Source organism: Uranotaenia lowii, chromosome 2 (assembly GCF_029784155.1).
Source record: "Uranotaenia lowii strain MFRU-FL chromosome 2, ASM2978415v1, whole genome shotgun sequence".
NCBI classification, from domain to species: domain Eukaryota; kingdom Metazoa; phylum Arthropoda; class Insecta; order Diptera; family Culicidae; genus Uranotaenia; species Uranotaenia lowii.
In genome coordinates, this window is record NC_073692.1 from 297856076 (window position 1) to 297875490 (window position 19415).

Below are 19415 nucleotides of genomic sequence, written 5' to 3' on the forward strand. Positions count from 1 at the left end.
GCCTTGATGGTTAGAAATCCTGCGAAAGTGGTTGCTGTGACGGGCGCGAGTTACTTTGAAAGCGTTACCAAACCGGCACACGTTTCGAGGTCCCCGGGATAGTGGATGCTGTGACGGGCGCGAGTTACTTTGAAAGCGTTACCTAACCGGCACACGTTTCGGGGTCTTCCGTACCAGTCTGAAGTTGGCGATAGAGGAAAAGGAGAAGGAGGAAAAAGGATAAAGCAGAACGGAGGAAAAATTGAGAAAGCGGAAAAGGGTGAGATGTATAAGTGCATGAGCACAGCCTACCCCTTGATGTAGTATCATAGGTTTAAACCAAGGGCACATCTGGCACACGAAGCCCAAGGTGGTTTTAGTGGGACGAACCCACTCACGGCAGCAAACACCCGGCTGTTATGGTTTGAAGTCAAATTTCCATCTTGTAAAAAAAAGGTTGGTTAGCTTCTCGGAGGAGCCGTTCATGTCCATCGTCAATCGTGTCGTATGCGACTGTGTAGTCGATGAATAGATGGTGTGTAGGGACTTGGTGTTCACGTCATTTTTGGAGGATTTGCCGTAGTGTGAAGATCTGCTCCGTCGTAGACCATCCTTCCATGATGCCGTCCTGATGACTTCCCACGAATCTGTTCGCTTAAGACGTTAGGCGGCGGAGTAGGATTCGGGACAACACTTTGTAAGCGGCATTTAGGACAGTGATCGCTCGGTAGTTCTCACAGTACAATTTGTCGCCCTTCTTGTAGATGGGGCATATGACCACCTCCTTTCACTCCTCCGGGAGCTATTCTGTGTCCCAGATCCAGACCATAAACCGGTGTAGGCAATTGGCCAACTTATCCGGGCCCATGTTGATGAGCTCAGCTTGTTGCTATTCAGCTGATGAATCGCTTTCTTAACTTCACTCATCAGTGGGGTGGTTTCACTACGTCGTTGTCTACGCTGGCGATGTATCTTTCCACACCGTCTTAGTCTGATGCGCAGTCCTATGGATGGTAATCGGGGTGATCACATGGTTCCCAGTGCACAAAAAAGGGGACAGAAGGGACGTGAATAACTACAGAAGAATTCCGCCATTGCGAAATTATTCGAACTGGTTCTATTGCATCCTATCCTCTCTTTTTGTAAGCAATACATTTCAAACGATCAACAGAAAGTTGCAGTTAGGTTTGACGCACATCAATGCGTGGGCCGCTAAAAAAAATTGAAGTCTCTAGTGGTAGAATGATAAGTATCCTTTCATTATAGAGGTGCTGAGGTAAGTATAAAAGGGATGTGGATGCTGATAAGGTAAGATGTAGAGCATGATTAAAAATGTGTCAATATTTTCTTTATTATAAATAGCTTAACTCTATTATTGGGGATAAGAGGGGGGTAGGACAGGGCATCAAACGAGCGAAAAACTGATATACAATGGATTGTGGGTTAAAGCCAGCCGGAGTATCTCGGCAAATATGGAATCTTGAGTAGGCTCCTAAGATACCTTTTCAGGATTCTTTATTTGTTTCGAACAGTTGGAAGGGAGTGAGATGAGTCAAACCTGTCCCAAGCCAGTGGTAACGGACCCCTTGGTTGTGCTGCACTTATTGTTGATGAGTTAAGCATGAACAATATTTGAATGTGCGATCGAGACTTCCCGTACCGACTCGGGTCGAAAGACATATCAGCCACTAGTGGGTAAAACATACATACAATACATACATACATACATACAATACATTTCAAACGATCAACAAGGTTTTATGCCCAAGCGCTTAACGAGTACAAACTTATTGACCTTTACATCTTTTGTGCAAGACAGCTTTACAGCGGGTATCCAAACTGACGTAATTTATACGGATTTGTCCGCTGCCTTTGATAAGGTAAATCATGAAATAACTACTGCCAAACTCGGACGTCTAGGCATCTGCGGTTCCTTATTGGACTGGTTTCGCAGTTACCTGAGCGGAAGGAAACTCACCGGATTCGTATTCCAGACAGTTCCCTGCCACATCAAGGGTTCCACAAGGAAGCCATCTTGGACCGATTGTTTCTCTAATTTATTTTAATGATGCTCTTCTTATGCTTGACGGACCGAAACTCGCCTACGCCGACGATCTAAAATTGTTCAACGCAATTAAAACCCCAGAGGACACTGCTTCACTGCAAAGGCAATTCCACCTGTTTGCTACCTGGTGCAAGGACATCTGCCTGACGTTGAATCGCAGTAAATGTTCCGTCATAACTTTTTCGCGCAAACGGCACCTTATATCTGCAGATTATTTTCTTTTGGACCATCCAATCGCTCGTGTGAATCACATCAAGGATTTAGGGGTGATTCTTGATCCAAAATTGGACTTCAAGACACATACCAACTATATAGTTCATAAAGCTTCTCGATGCTTGGGCTTAATATTCCGTGTAACGAAGGATTTTAAAGACGTATACTGTTTAAAAAGCCTCCACTGCAGCCTTGTTCGCTCCATCCTGGAGTATGCATCGGCTGTTTGGAGCCCTTTCTATCAGAATGGCGCTGATAGGATCGAGGCTGTACAACGACGTTTTATGCGATATACTATACGCCATTTGAACTGGTCTGACCCGTTCCACCTTCTAAGCTACGAGAATCGCTGCAGCCTTATTTGCCTGGACACGCTACAACCCCGCCGAGGAGCCACTCGAGCATTATTTGTCTCCGATATTTTGGCGTCGAGAATCGACTGTCCTTCGCTTTCGGAAAGAAGTTTTTGCAGTAAAATTTTATATTGAAATGATCTATTTTCCAAAAGGCGCTCCAGAAACGTAGGACTTTTACTGGCAGGCTAGCGTTTCATCTTCCTAAACCTTTTCATCTTTTTTTTTTTTTTTTTTTTATTTTTTTTTAATTTTTTTTATTTTTTTTTTTTTGGCGTTTAAATAGCTCGGTTTAGAGTAGGCAGCGTAGAAAAGTAAGCGATCATGAGACGTTGGTTAGACCATCATGCACTTCATTATATCCATTCCGGCTGGATATGTACATAATTCAGTTCAAGATAACAAACCAACCCCTCCTGATACCAGTTGGAGGAAAGACAAGGGTGGATTCGAGACTGGCCTCTACTTACTCCCCAAGCATCTCACCTGTCGGCAACTTATGGGATTCGAACCCAAAAGTTTTTCTTGCCGATACCGGGAATCGAACCCAGTACGCCTGGGTTACCAGACTCGCGCCAGCCTATCCACTACACCACATCAGCGCTACATCTTCCTAAACCTTTTCGTCTTTATATGTTAAAAATTGTTTCCGTTACCTTAAAAAACACCAAGTTTTTGGCTGAAAAACATTATCGTCAAGGAACCATAGTTTACATTTTCTCAAATGGCATAATTGAATGAGCTGAATAACTTTTTTTCAGTTTCAAATATTGAACATATTTGTCGATTTGTTGACGTTTTTCTCAACCCCGCTTCAGTCGGCGTTTACACTAAGGTCTTTTTTACGCGGTTTGATTTTGCTCAGTTTTACTAACACGGCTTCTTTTTACGCGGTGTTTTGCCTTGGTTATGATTCTTCTACACGGCTTTCGCGAATCAACACGTTTTTTGAGCGAAAATATTCCAAGTGCAATACGTTAACGATGGAATTCATACCGCGTAAAAAAACCGTATTTCTTTTTTACTTCGTAACAAAGGATTATTTAATTAAAAAAAAAAATTAGAATGATGATGAGTTAAAGACCTAATTGTCAATAGCTATTTGTAGCGCTATCAAAATGATAAATTTTTAAAAAAGGCCTTTCTTTAGTTTTCTTATGTAATCATTTCTAAGATGAAGTTAAAGTCATTAGTATGGATTGATAGATCAACCTTTTGCTACATTTTGCTTGGTAAGTTAAAAAAATGATTGGCATGGTTAATAAAATCCAATTTAAGTTTTTTTTTCATAAACTAAAAAAATATAAACAGACATATAAACATAGAAAGGCAACTACAATTTTTCAGTTGATGAATATCATTGCCTGTTGAACATGATAAAAATTGAAAAATTCAAATTTTTGAAATGGGATTCAATTTGTTTTTTTTTGTTGTTGAAAACCTTTACATAAATTTCAATTCTGAATTTCATGATACAATTTCAATTACAAGTCCCGATATTGACAGAAAACATCTGAAACCTAATTTCAACCCATTCGAGACGGAGGCCTTTTCGCGACATTCGAACTCATAAAACTTTACTCTTAGATAACTTTTATGTCGTTTGATTTTCACCAAAACCATTTCTCAATACAGTTTGCTTAACATTTGCAAATTCCATTGGTATAAGAATGTTATTTTTCCGAGCAATAGTAAACTCACAATGAATGATTGTTCTGACAAAGGCACAAAATTCCATTGCACACACGGTGTGCAATCGGTCTCGAACGGGTTTAAAAAGAAAAACTGACTAAAAAATTTCAATTAAAAGATGCATTTAATTTTAGAATCACACAGCAACAATAATCTGATTGTGTGTGTTATTTATTGTATTCATTTTGAGTAATCAGAGTCAAGCAGGGAAACTAATGAAGGTATTGAATATTAACGCTATTTTAAAAAATTTGTAATTAGCGATAGACATTAAAATTCAGCTCCAGAATTCAAAATACTCACTCAAAATTGTAACACTAGTTTACGAAACTTGTAGAAATATCGCAAACTTCATTAACTGACCCAAATTTTGAATGTAAACATGTCGCTGAATCCAAAAATGAAATTCAAAAAGTCTTAGTAGAACAGTTTTTAGGTTATGCTCCAATTATGAAGTTATTGTAGGATACAGATGAACCGTAGGAGAATTAAATAGCTCAAAGTAATGGTTAAAGACTTTGATCAACATACACATCGAATTGAATGTTATTTTATGAGCGTGTAAAGGCTTTTGTAGAAACGGTTAGGAAAGAGAGAGATGAAAAAGTCAGTCGATTAACGAATTTTGGCGTGAACGGACGCGAGTGCATCAAACTAAATGCTATTGTCCGGAAGTAGAGATGTACCGAATAGTGGTATTCGGCGAACGGCCGAATACCGAATATTGACCTTTTCAACTATTCGGCCAAACGAATATTCGGCCGAATATTCGGTCGAATATTCTATAGAGTTTCCAATGAAAAAAGCTTAAGCGATTATTTCAATGCTTTCTATTTCTTCCATATCAATACCCCTAATGTTTTTAGTCGATTATTTTCAACCAGATGATATTATCGGATGATGCATTACAAGATATTTTTTAAGTAGGGGTCTTTCTGATTTTTCAAATGTCACCAATAACTGAAAAGACATCAGATGACTAGTCGCTTCGAGGGCGTTTATCACCAAAGCGATTGCGTTCCTGTGAAATCTGCGATAAAACAAGTCGAAACAGGTTTAAAGCTATTTGAAATTGCTTCTCTGATATTAAATTAGATGAAGGTCGAATTTGAGCAATATATCTTTAAAATAGTTGTTGAAAAGATAGATTATCTTTAACCTTAAGCAAATCATACTTTCAACCACACGTACCCAGACGGTCAGGCAACCAGAACGATTTTTGAAAAAATAAAAATTAAAAAGGGCAAAATTTATGTATATTTTGAAATTTTTCAAAAATTTAACACAAAATCTAAACAATTTTGAAGAGGAATTTGAGTTTTTTATTTGAATTAGCAAATAATCTGAATAAACCCGAGCAAACCTCGGGAAGTGTTAAACAATATCTGGATATCCCATCCAGGTTTGACTTAACTGGGTTTTTTACTGGATTTATGGCAAGCCTGAATATATCCAGAAAATTTGGAATAAACTATAACCAAAGTATAAAGCGATACCGTTCAGCATTCTCCTGTACGATCTACAGTGAAATAAACGCGGATTCACCTTAGATGTTTTGCTGAAACCATAAGTCTTAATGATTGTGTAGATTCAACAACATTACTTTTATATATTTTATAAATTATCAAAAATTATTTAAAAAATTTACAAGTCTGTAGTAGATATCAACTATTCGGTGAGCCGAATATTCGGCTTAACGGTTTTTCGGCGATATTCGGCGCCGAATATTCGGCCGACCGAATATTCGGTACATCTCTATCCGGAAGATTCAATCGATGAATCCGACATGGCGCAGTAGTGGCTCCCTGGATAAGTTAAGTATCTTTCGTGGAAAAAAAGATGCAAAGTGTCAAATAGTGTATTAATACACTATACGTATATACAATACGTATTTTTTTCTGGATAAGAAGTTTAACCCCATGTGTGTAGAAGATATTTAAAAAAGTGAAATCTAAGATGCCATTTTTAAATTCAGGACTTCGAAGATCCTTAATGAATGATTGCATAAGAAAAAGAAAGAAAATTGATGTGATTTTGCTAATAAATAATTGGGGCTTCGATGGGAAGGCGAAGTTCCCCAGAAAAAAAAAATATTTATAAAAAAAGAATAATTGAAATGAAATTGAATGAACTTCGATGGGAAGGCGGAGTTTCAAGTACATACATAGCATTTGACTTCGATGAGAAGGCGAAGTTGAATAAATAAAGTAAATATAAAGGAATTTCGATGAGAAGGCGAAGTTCTTATAAAAGAAAAAAAATAGTAGTCAGATGAAAAATAGAAGTATTGAAAAAATGGTAATAAATTGAAAAAATGGCTTCTCAAATTTTTATGAGAAAAAAAAATATTGATAATAAGCTGAAAAAAAGTATCAAAAATGGCAATGAATTTAAAAAAAATGGCTTCTTAGGTTTCATAAAAGAACTTTTGAAAAAGAAATATACTGTGTGCGTTAAACAAAAAATGAATTTGAAAAAAAACATGCATTTTAATTTGTGTATAAAAAGATCCTCTACGATTCGAAGAAACTGTATTCAATTTTTTTTAAATCAAACACTTCTTAAAATAGTGATAATGTTTCAATGTGATTTAAGTAATAATGTGGTTTAAATTTCTGTTTTAATGAAACAATCATAATTGATTTGTAATCCATAAAATAATGTATCGTTTCAGAACATTTAGAAGAAAAAAAATTAATTATAGGTTGATGTGGCGAATAATAAGGAATATGATTTTTTTGTCTTAACAAGAAAAAATGAAAAGTATTGTTACATCTCGTAATCAGTATTCATAAATGAGATTGAAGTTAATGAAACAAAAGAAAAAAAAACTCTTCTGCTAGATGAAAGCGTTCTAAATCAAAGAGCGCAGAATCATAGAACATCGAGAATTCAAGGAATTTAAAGTGAAAAATTGAAAAAGTAATAAAGCATCAAAAGAAAAAAAACATGAAGCTAGACCCTATAGTGGTAAAAAAATAGTAATAGCCAATGTTGTAAGAGTCTTTAATAAAAGTTCATAGAGTTCATTAAGTGTGTGTAATGAATCTGAAATTGAAATTTTGGGGTTATACTAATAGTGATGAAGCAAAATTCAATTATCTAGACTTAGAGTAAAAAGAACAGAGACGAGAATCAAAATTAAAATGTAAGGAAAAACTTAAAGAATTAACAGTAAAATGTCTAGAGTATATATATTTATAAAAAAACGTTACCAAGAGAAAGTTTTAATGAAATAAATCATAGAAAATAAAATTTACATGTAATTACTTTAGAGTAAAGTCTTATGGAAAACGTCAAAATCAATAAATTTCAACGTGATTTTTTTTATAAGAGTAAGGAGTTTCAAGTCTACATTAATAATCAATAAAAAAATAAATCGAAATGAATGATTCAAAAAGAAAAAAATTCAAATTCTTTAAAAATAAGGCAACGAAATAAATCCAGACTCAATTGTAGAAAAAGAAAATAATCGGAAGGATTTCAAATTAAAGGTGTAGGTGTAATTCTGGAGCAAAAGCCAGAGCTCGAAAGTAAAAAATTCATAAAAAGTAATGAGTATAGAAACAATAATGAAACAAAAATAATAAACGAGAGGAGTCAAGGGTTAGGAGTTGAACAAAATGTCAAGAATTATCAGTGCAAAAGGTAAATACTTTAGGGTTAAGAAGTTAATTTTTTTTTGGAAGTGGAATTTCGATGAAAAGGCGAAATTCGACAAAAAGTCAAAATAATTTAATATTTACCAATCTGAAAAGATATATAAAAAGCTTCTAAGGTTTTCTTATAACGAATTTCCCAAAAATAAATCGAGCTAAAAGCACTGTTCTTTAAAAAAAAAAAACTAAAATAACAGTCTATACATATCTATTCTCGGTATAAACGGTATAAATATTCTAATGGAACTTTGAATTTTTTAAAGTAAGATATGAGGAAAAGGAAAAAAATTGTAGAGTCATTACATTAAAAAGATTATAAGCTATTATTATGATTCACAGCAGAGCAGTCAAATAGACATCTACAAAAGTGTGAGTATTCGGCAAAAGCAACTTGGGGAGGAATATTGAAAGAAAATTTATGGAATAGTACAAGCGAAGGTAATAAATGAAAATTGTTAAAATAAAATCAAAAGGACGTCGAAAGAAAATGCTGTGACATTGAACAAATAATTATACGATGAAAAAAAAATGAAAAATAAAGGAGAAAAAAGAGCAGAATGGAAAAGAGGATGGAAAATAACTAATACTTAAAGAAAAGAAATGGAAAATATAACAAACGATGAATGCTGAGAAAAAAAGAGAGATGCCAATGAAAACGATGATGAAAAAAAATCAAGGAAGGAGCGAATAAAAGATTCAGAACTTTGATATTCAAGATTTAAGTTGAAAATAAACGAAATTTTGATCCTAAGATAGTGAAAAGAAAATTGCTTAAGGAAAGAAACACAAAAATACCGACAAAAGAACACTGTACGTCTCGGTGGCTGATATTTTACAAATTTTCAACAATTAATATAATTAGAAAGAAAATTGCGCGTATCACAAGGTAGAACCAGCTCTAAAATTCAACCGCAGGCCGCAGGTTGCTCATGAAGATGTTCTAGAAGTATTTGAAAAAAAAGTTTAAAAAATAATAATAATAAATTCAAAACAAATCCAAGCTAAAAAAAAAGAATAGAGTTTGGACAAATCTGAGTTCATTTTATCAGCTACTTGGGAATACTCCAGGAATTTAACGAAACTCCAAAAAAATTTGAAACCAAAATGTCATCGGCGGTCTTTCAATAAACTTTGTTCACTTAAACGTTGTACAATAAACTTATATCTTAAATATCAAAAACTTTACAACACCCTTTGTGATGTCAGAAATAGTTATTTCTTCAATAAAATTTTCTTGTAATTTTATCTTTGAAACTAAAAAATTTAGACCAAACAAGAATGAACTTGAGCCGCCTTTTTCGTTACAAAATGGTGATAAAATTCAATTTTCTAATAAGCAAACAATCTGGGTGTAACTTTTTATAACAATCTTAGTTGGATTGGAACTCACAAATCAAGCAGATTATGTTCAGCCTTTTAAGTGTGAAATAAATTTTCGAACACTGCCCAAGTAATAATTAAGCCGTATAAAATGACCTTAATTTGGCATTATAGTCCCAAATAGAAAATGCCCTACAAAGCCAGGTACACACAAAACTTTCGAGGTTCATATTAGCAAAAATTCTGTGTTACTTTTGATTAGCAAAAAGAGTTGTTTTACTAACGCGATAGCAAAGTTATTATTTTGCTTGATTTTGGTAAAAAAGCAGCCTGGCTAGCCGCTTCGTTCAGACAGCAGCCGCCGGTTTCGAGAAAAAAATAGTTCGATGCGAATCAGCGCGGTTGGGTAAATTAGGTGCTGGCAGAACCTGCGGAGACTGGGCTGACAACAACGGAATGGAAGCCAGGTCAACATCGCTGCATGTGATGGACAATTGGATGCATAAATGGTGGATAAATTCACACCGGGAGCGGACAGGTAATAGCAGATTTGGCCAATGGAAAGTCCGGTTTTGAATTTGAAAGATTCTTTGTCTTTTTTCTACAGGTTGCTACTGCCGGCGACAACAGACTTCATTGCCATCAGGATAATCGACAAAAAGGAAGCCGATCTGGCCGCATCGGCTTGGCGGATGGTCAGTTACCGTGGTCAAGTGCGGTTTTGTTTTTCAAGTGCAGGAAGTGTTAGTTGAAATTTGAAAAAATTGAAAAAAGGTGTCAAATAAATTAAGTGAAAAAAATTTTGTATTCTATTTTATAAACAGTAATTCCCCCCAAGTTTCCTGAAAAAAAAAATACTGAATTTGAAATCCAATAGGATCTTTCCTACAGCTTTTTGCTAAAAAAAGTGAGCAAAAACCGCGGCGGCTAAATTTTTCTCTCGTTTGCTAAAATTTTAGTTCGAAAAATTTGCTAAAATGATTGCTAAGTTTCTAGCTGGTCAAATTTGAGCAAAATTTTGCTAATTTCCTACCTAGAAAATTGTGTGTGTAGCTTTGGCCATGTAGCTTTAAAGAGCAGATTAAATGCCAATTTTGGTCTACAATTCGGCTTCTATACGGCTTACGGAAAGCTGTCAGTGGGTACAACCAACTGGAGAAAAAATTAAAAGAAGAAAATTATTGTTTATATTTTGTCGTCGTTTTTGCCCTGATGTTGTTTGTTTGTTTCTATCTCACTTTTTTTTCCTTGTTGGGTTCTATCTCACTTACTCCTTCTTTCTTTTAGCTGTTTTTTTTGTGACGAATGGAACTTTACTCCAGAAACCGGAATCGAACTCTTGACATAGCATTACTTATTATTTATCAACGCCTTTGCTGTTTGATCTAATTGATCCATGCGTCAAACCTTAGAAATTTGGCGTACTTAAATTGAAATGCCCCTCCTCGCTACCATCATATTCTCCGTTAGTTTTTCTTGATTTAGAACAATCCCTAGACGCAAACAATTTACACCGTAGAAGCCAAAACTCGCTTCAGAACTTCTTTTTTTCCTCTACATCCGACACAGTGTTGCAGCTCGGCCTTCACCTCCCAGAATCGCGTGATCATGCACTTTCTTTGTCCATACCATCAGTTCCCAACTGAGGGCCAACAGGAGTGGCGGCAGCGAGGAGGGCTGCCCGGGAGGACAGCCCGCAGAATCTGTGAAATAACAGCAACGGGAAGTCGCTACTAAGTTTCAAAAGACAAACCGCCTGAACTGACTACATTGGATTTCGCGGACTGCGCTGACGGCATTGTTTTTTTTTTAATTTTGTTTGTTTTCATTGAAAACTTCATGTCCAAGCCGGTTATAAACTTTGATATCAACCCACTTAGCTTATACAGGGCTAATATTTCATTTGAATGGCACCGAGCCTTCTGGCATTTGTAAACACAATATACAGCCAATAGGCACTCAAATGCTGTTATGCGTCTGTTAAACGGCTTACAACACCAGACACTTAGATTCCACCACTAAACTGAAACTTTTCAAAACTTTCGTACTGCCACATTTCATATTTAGTTGTTTTACGTTTTCAAACGCCAATGGCAACCCGTCAACTCTCATTTGGCGCTAGTGTTTTGTCGCCAGAATTCCGTGACGAGATGCGCAAGAGAGTGCTTTTAGAGCGGATAGCTGGTCTATTTTCCTGGCATCCCCATCATCCTTATGATTCCGTGTCCTTTTGGACAACCCGCCCTGATGTCGGGAGTCTAGCCGGGCAATCAACCTCGAAGAGTGGTCCTCATATGAGGTGGTGCTTAAATCACTCGTTTGATAAAAGTGGAAGTTGTATGGGAGAAATCGCACGTGTTACAATTGGCGCCCAACGTGGGGTCAACAAAGAGAATTCAATGTTTAGTTCATAAGGTCGAGCTCAGATTTGCTTCCTCGCCGAAGGAAAAAAGGGGATTATTTTTGCGTTCGCAGTTCGAACTCCGTTTTGAACCATCGCGAGGAGGAAAAAGGGAACTTAATTTTAAGTTCATAGAATCGAACTATGTTTGTAACCTCGGTTAAACTTAATGTTGAGTTAAAAAGGACCCTGCAAATCATTTTCGCTAACACGGACATCTCTATCAACGGATTTCCCAGAAGTGGTGCGATGATATATCTACTTGTATTTTTTTTAAGGTGAACCCTCTTGCTGTGGTAGTGTGTGCGGGTTTCATCGCTGGACAATTTCTTCAAAACTTCCGGCCTCCCAGTCAAATGACATAGCGAATTTGAATTTTTCAATTTTATTTTTTAGTAATCGCAGTATTTTTTTATCGATAATTTTTATAAAATTTAGGTTATCTATATGTGATTTTTACGTGTTGTGTATGTTTTGATGTTGATTTTCTTGTTGTTTGTTGTTGCTGTTGTTGTAGTTTTTCGCGTCCTTGTTGCAATTTAATCGGTTAATATTGGTAGGTTTGTTTGTGTTGTTGCTGGATGAAATAACCGGCTGAAGAAGTTAGGGCTGTTTGTTATTGGTGTAGCTGGTTTTGTTTATGTTTGTCTGCCCGGACTTGTCTTTGTTGTTTTTTTTTCTGTTCTGGCGATCCATAACCTTACAATATCACGGATCTCTTTACGCCGGTCACCGTATGATTTTTTTTTGTTTGTTTTTCATTTCAATTCAGACCAAAAAGACTACGTTTCGATTTTCTATTGGTTGTGTAGGTATGTTCTGATTCCAATCGTTCGATATACTGCCCCTAGTCATAGTATATATAATCATTAGTAAATCCTACATAATTTCGTTTTCTAGCTTTGTTTTGTTTTTCGTCATTCTTTACTTTTATCATTTTCCTTCTTGTTTGTGTATATGTATAAGGTAAATAAAATAGTAAAAATTAAATCACAAAATCATACAAGAGATATTTGTTTCTTTTGCATTCCTCCTATGTCACGTTTAGCGTTACACTTTTGTCACCTTGGTTTTGTTTTATTTCTTACTTTATCAGAGCATTTTTGATCGATAGTGTTTCTGTTGCCTTGTTTTTTTTTTTGTTGTATAAAACATAAAATTTGGTACACAGCAATTTTTTTTAAATCTTTATTTTTGTTTCTCTTCTTAGCATTTCTAAATCCATCGATCGATCTCTGGGAAGCTTGTATTTTGTATATTTATTTCAACTCATCGTTTCCGTTCTTAGTTTTGGACACTGTTCGGTATTGTTTTGGAATATAATACACTACATAAATACTAGGAAAGGTTTGCAACATAATAATAACATAGCGTGGTTAAAATTTGCGCTCTCCAATGTCAAGTGAGCCGCTTGAAAGTATGTTGAGCTTGATCAACGCATCATAAAACACCGATCAGCTTTGTTTAGTCATTTTATTCCTACTAAATTGCCTCGATTAAAATAAACTATAAGTAGCCAAATTCGACCGTATCGCTTTTGTTATACATATTCGAAATATTTATTTAAAAAAAACTAGCTAGTGCAATAATTTAAAGTAGATTTTCTCAAGCAGTGCTTCACGTTTTTTGTGTATTTTAGACTAATAAAAAGGTTAAAATTAATGGGAAAAATTGGGAACATAGGAGCGCTCGAATAATTTCGATTCATGGCCGAGGATCTTTTGTTTGTTTTTTTTTCTTTCATTACTATACGTTTAAACTTGCGCTTAGCTTCTAGGAAATAATTTTAGGATTCTAGCATTCTTTGAGAATGCGCAGACAAGCGACTTTTGGTTTGCTGATTGGAGTGAGTCTCGCCTACAAGGTTCTGTTTTTGTTTTGTTTTGTGTGTTTCGTTTTACTTGGTGTTCCCTTGACACTAAAATCATTCTGGAAGAAGAAGGATCCTGGAGCTGCGGATCTTAACTGAGGTGTTTTGTTCTGAAAAAGAGACTTTTTAAAACTTGTTTTTTTTGCGTTTTGTTCAGAGGAAAACTTTGCCCTGGATAATACTGGTTTTTGAACGCTTTGGCAAGCGTGATCCTGTTCAGAAATTCTGGAGGAAAAATTTCATCAATCTATTATTGAAAACATTATATTCGGTTTCTACAATCGTATAACTTATGACTTCAATCGTCATAATTACAATGATTATGGAAAGAAATTGTACCGACTATTTTCGTGGAAATTAAATGCACAAAATAAATGCACAAATGCAAACCGGATTTCCAATTTCAACATATTTTTTAAAAAGTTCTTAACCGTTTTTTAAACCAGAAAGCTAATACTTGAAACTAAATTATTTTATATTTCAATTTTTATTGCAGATTTAACGTTTTGATTTCTGAATTTCCTCACAAGATTTGATTTAGATTGATTTTAAATCTCCTTTAAAAATTAAAACGGATATCCATGCAATTCCAATTTTGATTTTCCATAACTGGTGTTCAATAAATTTAAAATATTGTTGCAAATTTCTGATGTCTTATTCTGTTTTCCAATTTCTGATTCGGTTTTTTTGTATTCTTATTTATAATCAAAATTTCCTTTTTTCAATTATTCTGATTTTTAAACTGAATTCTGATACTGATTTCCTGATTCTCTGGATTTTCAAATATTTATTTGATTTCTTATCTGAATGCTGGTGTCTGACTATGATTTTTGTTTATTTTGTGTTTATTCCTGATATTTTATTTTTGATTTGAAGTATGTATTATACATCATATTCATATCCTGAATTCTGTTTCTCTCCGATTATTTTTTCGATTTTGTCATTTATATTTGTAATTTCTTATTTGATTCTGTTTTTTTTCTGTCATCCGACTAATGACTTCTAACTTTTGCTGTCGTTTTTGTGTCTTCTGACATCTGATTTCTAATTCTTGATGTCAAATGCTTGATTTCTGGTTACTTTTTCCTGATTTTGATTTGTGATTTCCTTTCTAAGGTTCTATTCTTGGTTTGTGATCCTGGTTCTGAATTTTGTTTTCCATTTCTGATTTTTATTTTTATTACATGTTCTGATTTTCCAATTTCAATTTGTATTCCTGATTTTCGATTATTAATTTTAATTGCATTGCGGCGAGATGATTTCTTAAGAAGGAATATTCTTCTACGAAGCGATCTCGCTTTATCTATCCATCTCTATAATTCATAAAAGCTTAAGATTTCTACCTCAGAATTCATCTCGCCGCAATGCCTTTAACATATTATAATCAACAATTATAACGGTGATAAAAATCTAAAAAAATACAGATTTTTGCATATGATCCTGTAGTTCATTTCGAATTTAGATACCAAATTTCATGTTTAGAAATCAAAAATTCATATGGTAAAATTTTGAAAATTAGGTAAATAATGACTTTTATAAATTTGAAATATGAAACGTCTGATTTCCACGATTAGTCGATTTTTTCTTTAGGTTGAATTGGTAAAACTGTTAAAAAATCGTTCGATACCATATTAGTGTAAACGTCAAAGTTTTTTTTTAAATGAGGAAAAATCTATCATTCGATTTGTGCTTCTTGAGTTTCTGATTAAATTGCTAAAAATACACATTAATTTTGAAAAAAAAATTGGCTTTCTGTCAAATTATTTCTGAAAACAACGTTTTCCCATTTCATCCGACGTTTCGGCGTAATTTATTTCGTCTTCTTCAGGGTTTTATAGGGTGCTATTTATGTCAAAAAATGTTGTATCTCATCTTCTCTCCAACACAACATTTTTTGACACGAAATAGCACCCTATAAAACCCTGAAGAAGGCGAAATAAATTACGCCGAAACGTCGGATGAAATGGGAAAACATTGTTTGTTTTTTGAATGTTACTGAGAGCCAAAAAATTTCCAAAATTAACCAACAACAGTCGTAACACTTTTATCAAAATTTACATTTTGAAGAAACTCATTGAAATATTTAAAATATGGGAATCTTACATTGTAGTAAGAAGTTCTTTTTTCTTACTAAAAAAAACATCGCTTTTTTTTGGAAGTTAACACTGGATTCGTTTCATTGTTTTCTATTGTATTTTGTTTGTTTGCCTTCTTGTTCTCTCTAGTTCTCTTTGCTGCAACGCGTCCATGATTTTGTGAATGTTTTTAATGTTTCTGTTATTTTTGTCGTTTTTGGGCGTGTGATTTTCATCTGGAATCTTGTTGCACGCGGTATCGGTTTTATGAAAAAGTTGTTGTCTTTACACTAACCTCGAATGAAATGCGCCTTTCTTTGTTTATTGATGTTTGTTCATTTTTACTTTTTATTGTTTCATTCTTTAGTCCGTTCTGTCAGTTCGGAATGATGACGATGAAAGCCCGTTTCGAATGATTTCTCGAGTCACGATTTTTCGGGTGTATGTGATTTGATTTTTTTTTTACATTTGCTTACTAGTTTTCTCCCGCCAATCGACTTCTTTTTTTATTTCTTTGCTTTAAATTTAACGTTTTTTTTTCTTGTTTTTTGCTTGTTGTCTTCGAGAAACGCTGGGTAAATTGTATTTCTATGCTATGACGAGATTATTGTAACTGGATTTTAACTAACTTTCTCCTGCTCGCTCTGCTTTACGCCATCGACAAAAAACAATGTTTCTTCCTCTAATTCGTCTGCGGATCCTCTGACGGCTAGTAAAAAAGTTGTTTGATTCACTCCATCGAAAGTTTACTTTAATTGAAGTCTCTTTTTCATCGGCTAGTTGATATTTCGGTTGTAGATTATTCGTGTTTTTCTTTTACTTCTCAATAATCCTGTTGGTATTTTATGTTCACTTTTTATATTTGTTTTTGGGTGAATGTGTGTGTTTGGATGTTTACATTATGCGTCTAGGTGAAGTCATTAATGGTTTGTTTTACTTTTCTTTTAATATATTTATAAGTGTTATCATTTTTTCCAAATTTTATTTTCATATACACTTGCGTACATAACCATTCTGTAATCGCTAAATTAGTGCCCACCCGTTTTGCACTAACGATTGCCATTTTTATGCCACTCGGGTTAGCCCGATCGGGTAAACGTAAAAACAAAACACAGTGATTTCTTTTTTGCTTCGTGTGTGTGTATGTGTTTCTTTTTGTTAGTGAGTGAGTTGCTTGCCCAATATGTGGGATCAAGTCTCTAAGAGTCTACAACATGTAAAAAAATCATTTCCTACAGCGTGATACGCATTATACAGCGTACGAGCACAGAAATGGAGCACGAACACTCACAAATTGGTAAGCATTTTTTTTATCCCCTCCTTCATCAAGATTTTGATTTATACTTACCACCTTTTTTTAAAACATCCTAAACCTAAAATCCCTCCCACGTGTCGACCCTCACATTTTACCTTCTCTGTTAAGCTTTCAATAGTAGCTTACGATGAAGCACCCCCCCCCCGAAATAAATAGCGTACCCCCCGTCGAATGTCCCGTTTCGTCCGCTCATCGTCGGCAAACGGCACAATTTCACTATCCAGCCTTCCTGCTCTCTGCGCGTTCGTTTGTTTGTTTGTTTATTTGTATGTGTAACGGTGTCGGTTTGTGGTTTTGTGTTTCCGTCTATTAGTCGTGTGTGTGTGTGCCAGTAGTAGCGTTAGTTTTACTTCTTTTACCTCCGATTGAACTCGGACTTGATGGCCTCGATGATTTCTTGTTTCGCCTTCGCGATCTCGCTTCGCATCTCCCGCAGGATTTCGTCCTTGAAGTTTTCCAGCTCCACCGAGCTGGGCAGCGAAAAGCTGTCGCCATTGATTTGCTGCAAAAATAAGAGAAGAGTTTGATTAGTAAAGTCTGAATTAGATACGACAGAAAATGTATAATTTTCTAGAGAGTTGCTGCCGGATGACCAGACCACAACAAGGGGGACAAAGGTCAGGTGTTGGAGATTCGATTGTGACGAATATGGCAACTTCTGCGGATGAGATCGGATAAGCCATTAAAAAAACAGAGCTAAAAAACACAGCATTCGTCGAGTCACAGGGATTCAATGACCTTTGAAACTACGAAGAACGTGGTTCTCCTATAACAACCAACGATAAAGCGAGTTTGGCTAGTGAACGGTAGAAAATGTGCAACTCGAGACCCCATACACCCAACCTCCGGGTAGTAGTCATATCACCTCTTGTCTGCAACTCCGATTCTCTACCTCCCCGTGGTGCTAGCTGGGGTGCTAGCTGGGGTGCGAGCAAATTTAGCGGAGATCGGGTACCCAACCCCGTTGGATGCTTTGGTCGCATGCAGACTGAGTCAGGGGGCTTCGTACGCGTCTGTTCTCCATGTCAGGGGCGGCGTGCGGAGTGCAACAACGTCCTGGTGGTGTTCGGGACCCAAAACAGCAACATCACGACGGTCCTCCTGCGAGATAGTGGGGTTAGCTGCGGGGCTTGCGAGCCTGTGACTACAAAAACACATAAGCAACGAACAACGAACAACAAATTTCGGATGGAAATCGGCAAAGACCCACGCGACGAAAAGGGACTAGCGATTGGAAGCTTGGAACATGGAACTGCCGATCTCTTAATTTTGTGAGCAGTACCCACGTGCTCTCCAACGAATTGAAGAGCCGCACATTCGACATCGTAGCGCTGCAGGAGGTATGCTGGAAGGGCTCCACGGTACGAACGTACCCAGATGGTCGTGCCATCTACCAGAGCTGCGGCAACACACACGAGTTTGGAACAGCTTTTATAGTGATGGGAAAGATGCAAAAGCGCGTGATCGGGTGGTGGCCGATCAACTTACGAATGTGCCGGTTGAGAATCAAGGGCCGGTTCTTCAACATCAGCATCATCAACGTGCACAGCCCTCACCTCGGAAGTACCGGTGACGACAAAGACGAATTTTACGCGCAGCTGGAGCGTGAATACGACCGTTGCCCAAAACATGATATCAAGATCGTCATCGGGGATTTCAATGCTCAGGTCGGCCAGGAGGAGGAATTCAAACCGACAATTGGAAGGTTCAGTGCGCACCAGCTGACCAACGAAAACGGCCTCAGACTTATCGACTTCGCCGCCTCCAAACGAATGGCCGTACGTAGTACCTTTTTCCAGCACCGCCTCCCACACAGGTACACCTGGAGACCACCGTACCAAACTCAATCACAGATCGACCACGTTTTGATCGACAGCCGGCACTTCTCGGACATCATCGACGTCAGATCCTGTCGGGGCGCCAACATCGAGTCGGACCATTATCTGGTGATGGTGAAGATGCGCCCAAAACTCTCCGTAGTGAACAACACACGAAACCGGCGCCCGCCTCGGTTAAATATCGCGCGACTGAAGCAACCTGAGGTCGCGGCAGACTACGCGCAATCGGTCGAAGCAGCGCTGCCGGCAGAAGGCGAGCTTGACGAAGCCCCTCTCGAGGACTGTTGGAATACCATCAAAACAGCCATCAACAGTGCTGCGGAGAACGTCATTGGTTATGTGGAGCGAACTCGACGGAACGACTGGTTCGACGAGGAGTGTAGGAGGGTGATGGACGAAGAGAATGCCGCGCGGGCGGCAGTGGTGCAAAGAGGCACTCGTCGAAATGTGGAAAATCACCGACAGCGAAAGAGGCAGCGAGTCCGAATTTTTCAGGAGAAAAAGCGCCGCCTGGAGGAGGAAGAGCTCGAGGAGCTGGAGCAGCTGCATCGTTCCCAAGAAACACGAAAGTTCTATCAGAAAATCAACGCATCCCGCAAAGGCTTCGTGCCGCAAGCCGAAATGTGCCGGGATAA

General features: G+C 36.8%; 1 protein-coding gene across 7 annotated transcripts in view; it reads right to left on the reverse strand.

Moving 5' to 3' along the window:
* Nucleotides 1-12051: 12051 nt before the first annotated feature.
* Nucleotides 12052-19415, reverse strand: part of LOC129750133 (protein enabled) — a 168352-nt gene continuing 160988 nt past the window's right edge. For all 7 annotated transcript variants that reach the window (XM_055745363.1, XM_055745369.1, XM_055745368.1 and 4 more), the window contains exon 11: nt 12052-17444. In XM_055745363.1, the coding sequence (XP_055601338.1) occupies nt 17298-17444 (147 nt within the window). In that variant the 3' untranslated portion in view covers nt 12052-17297. The remainder of the gene's footprint in view (nt 17445-19415) is intronic.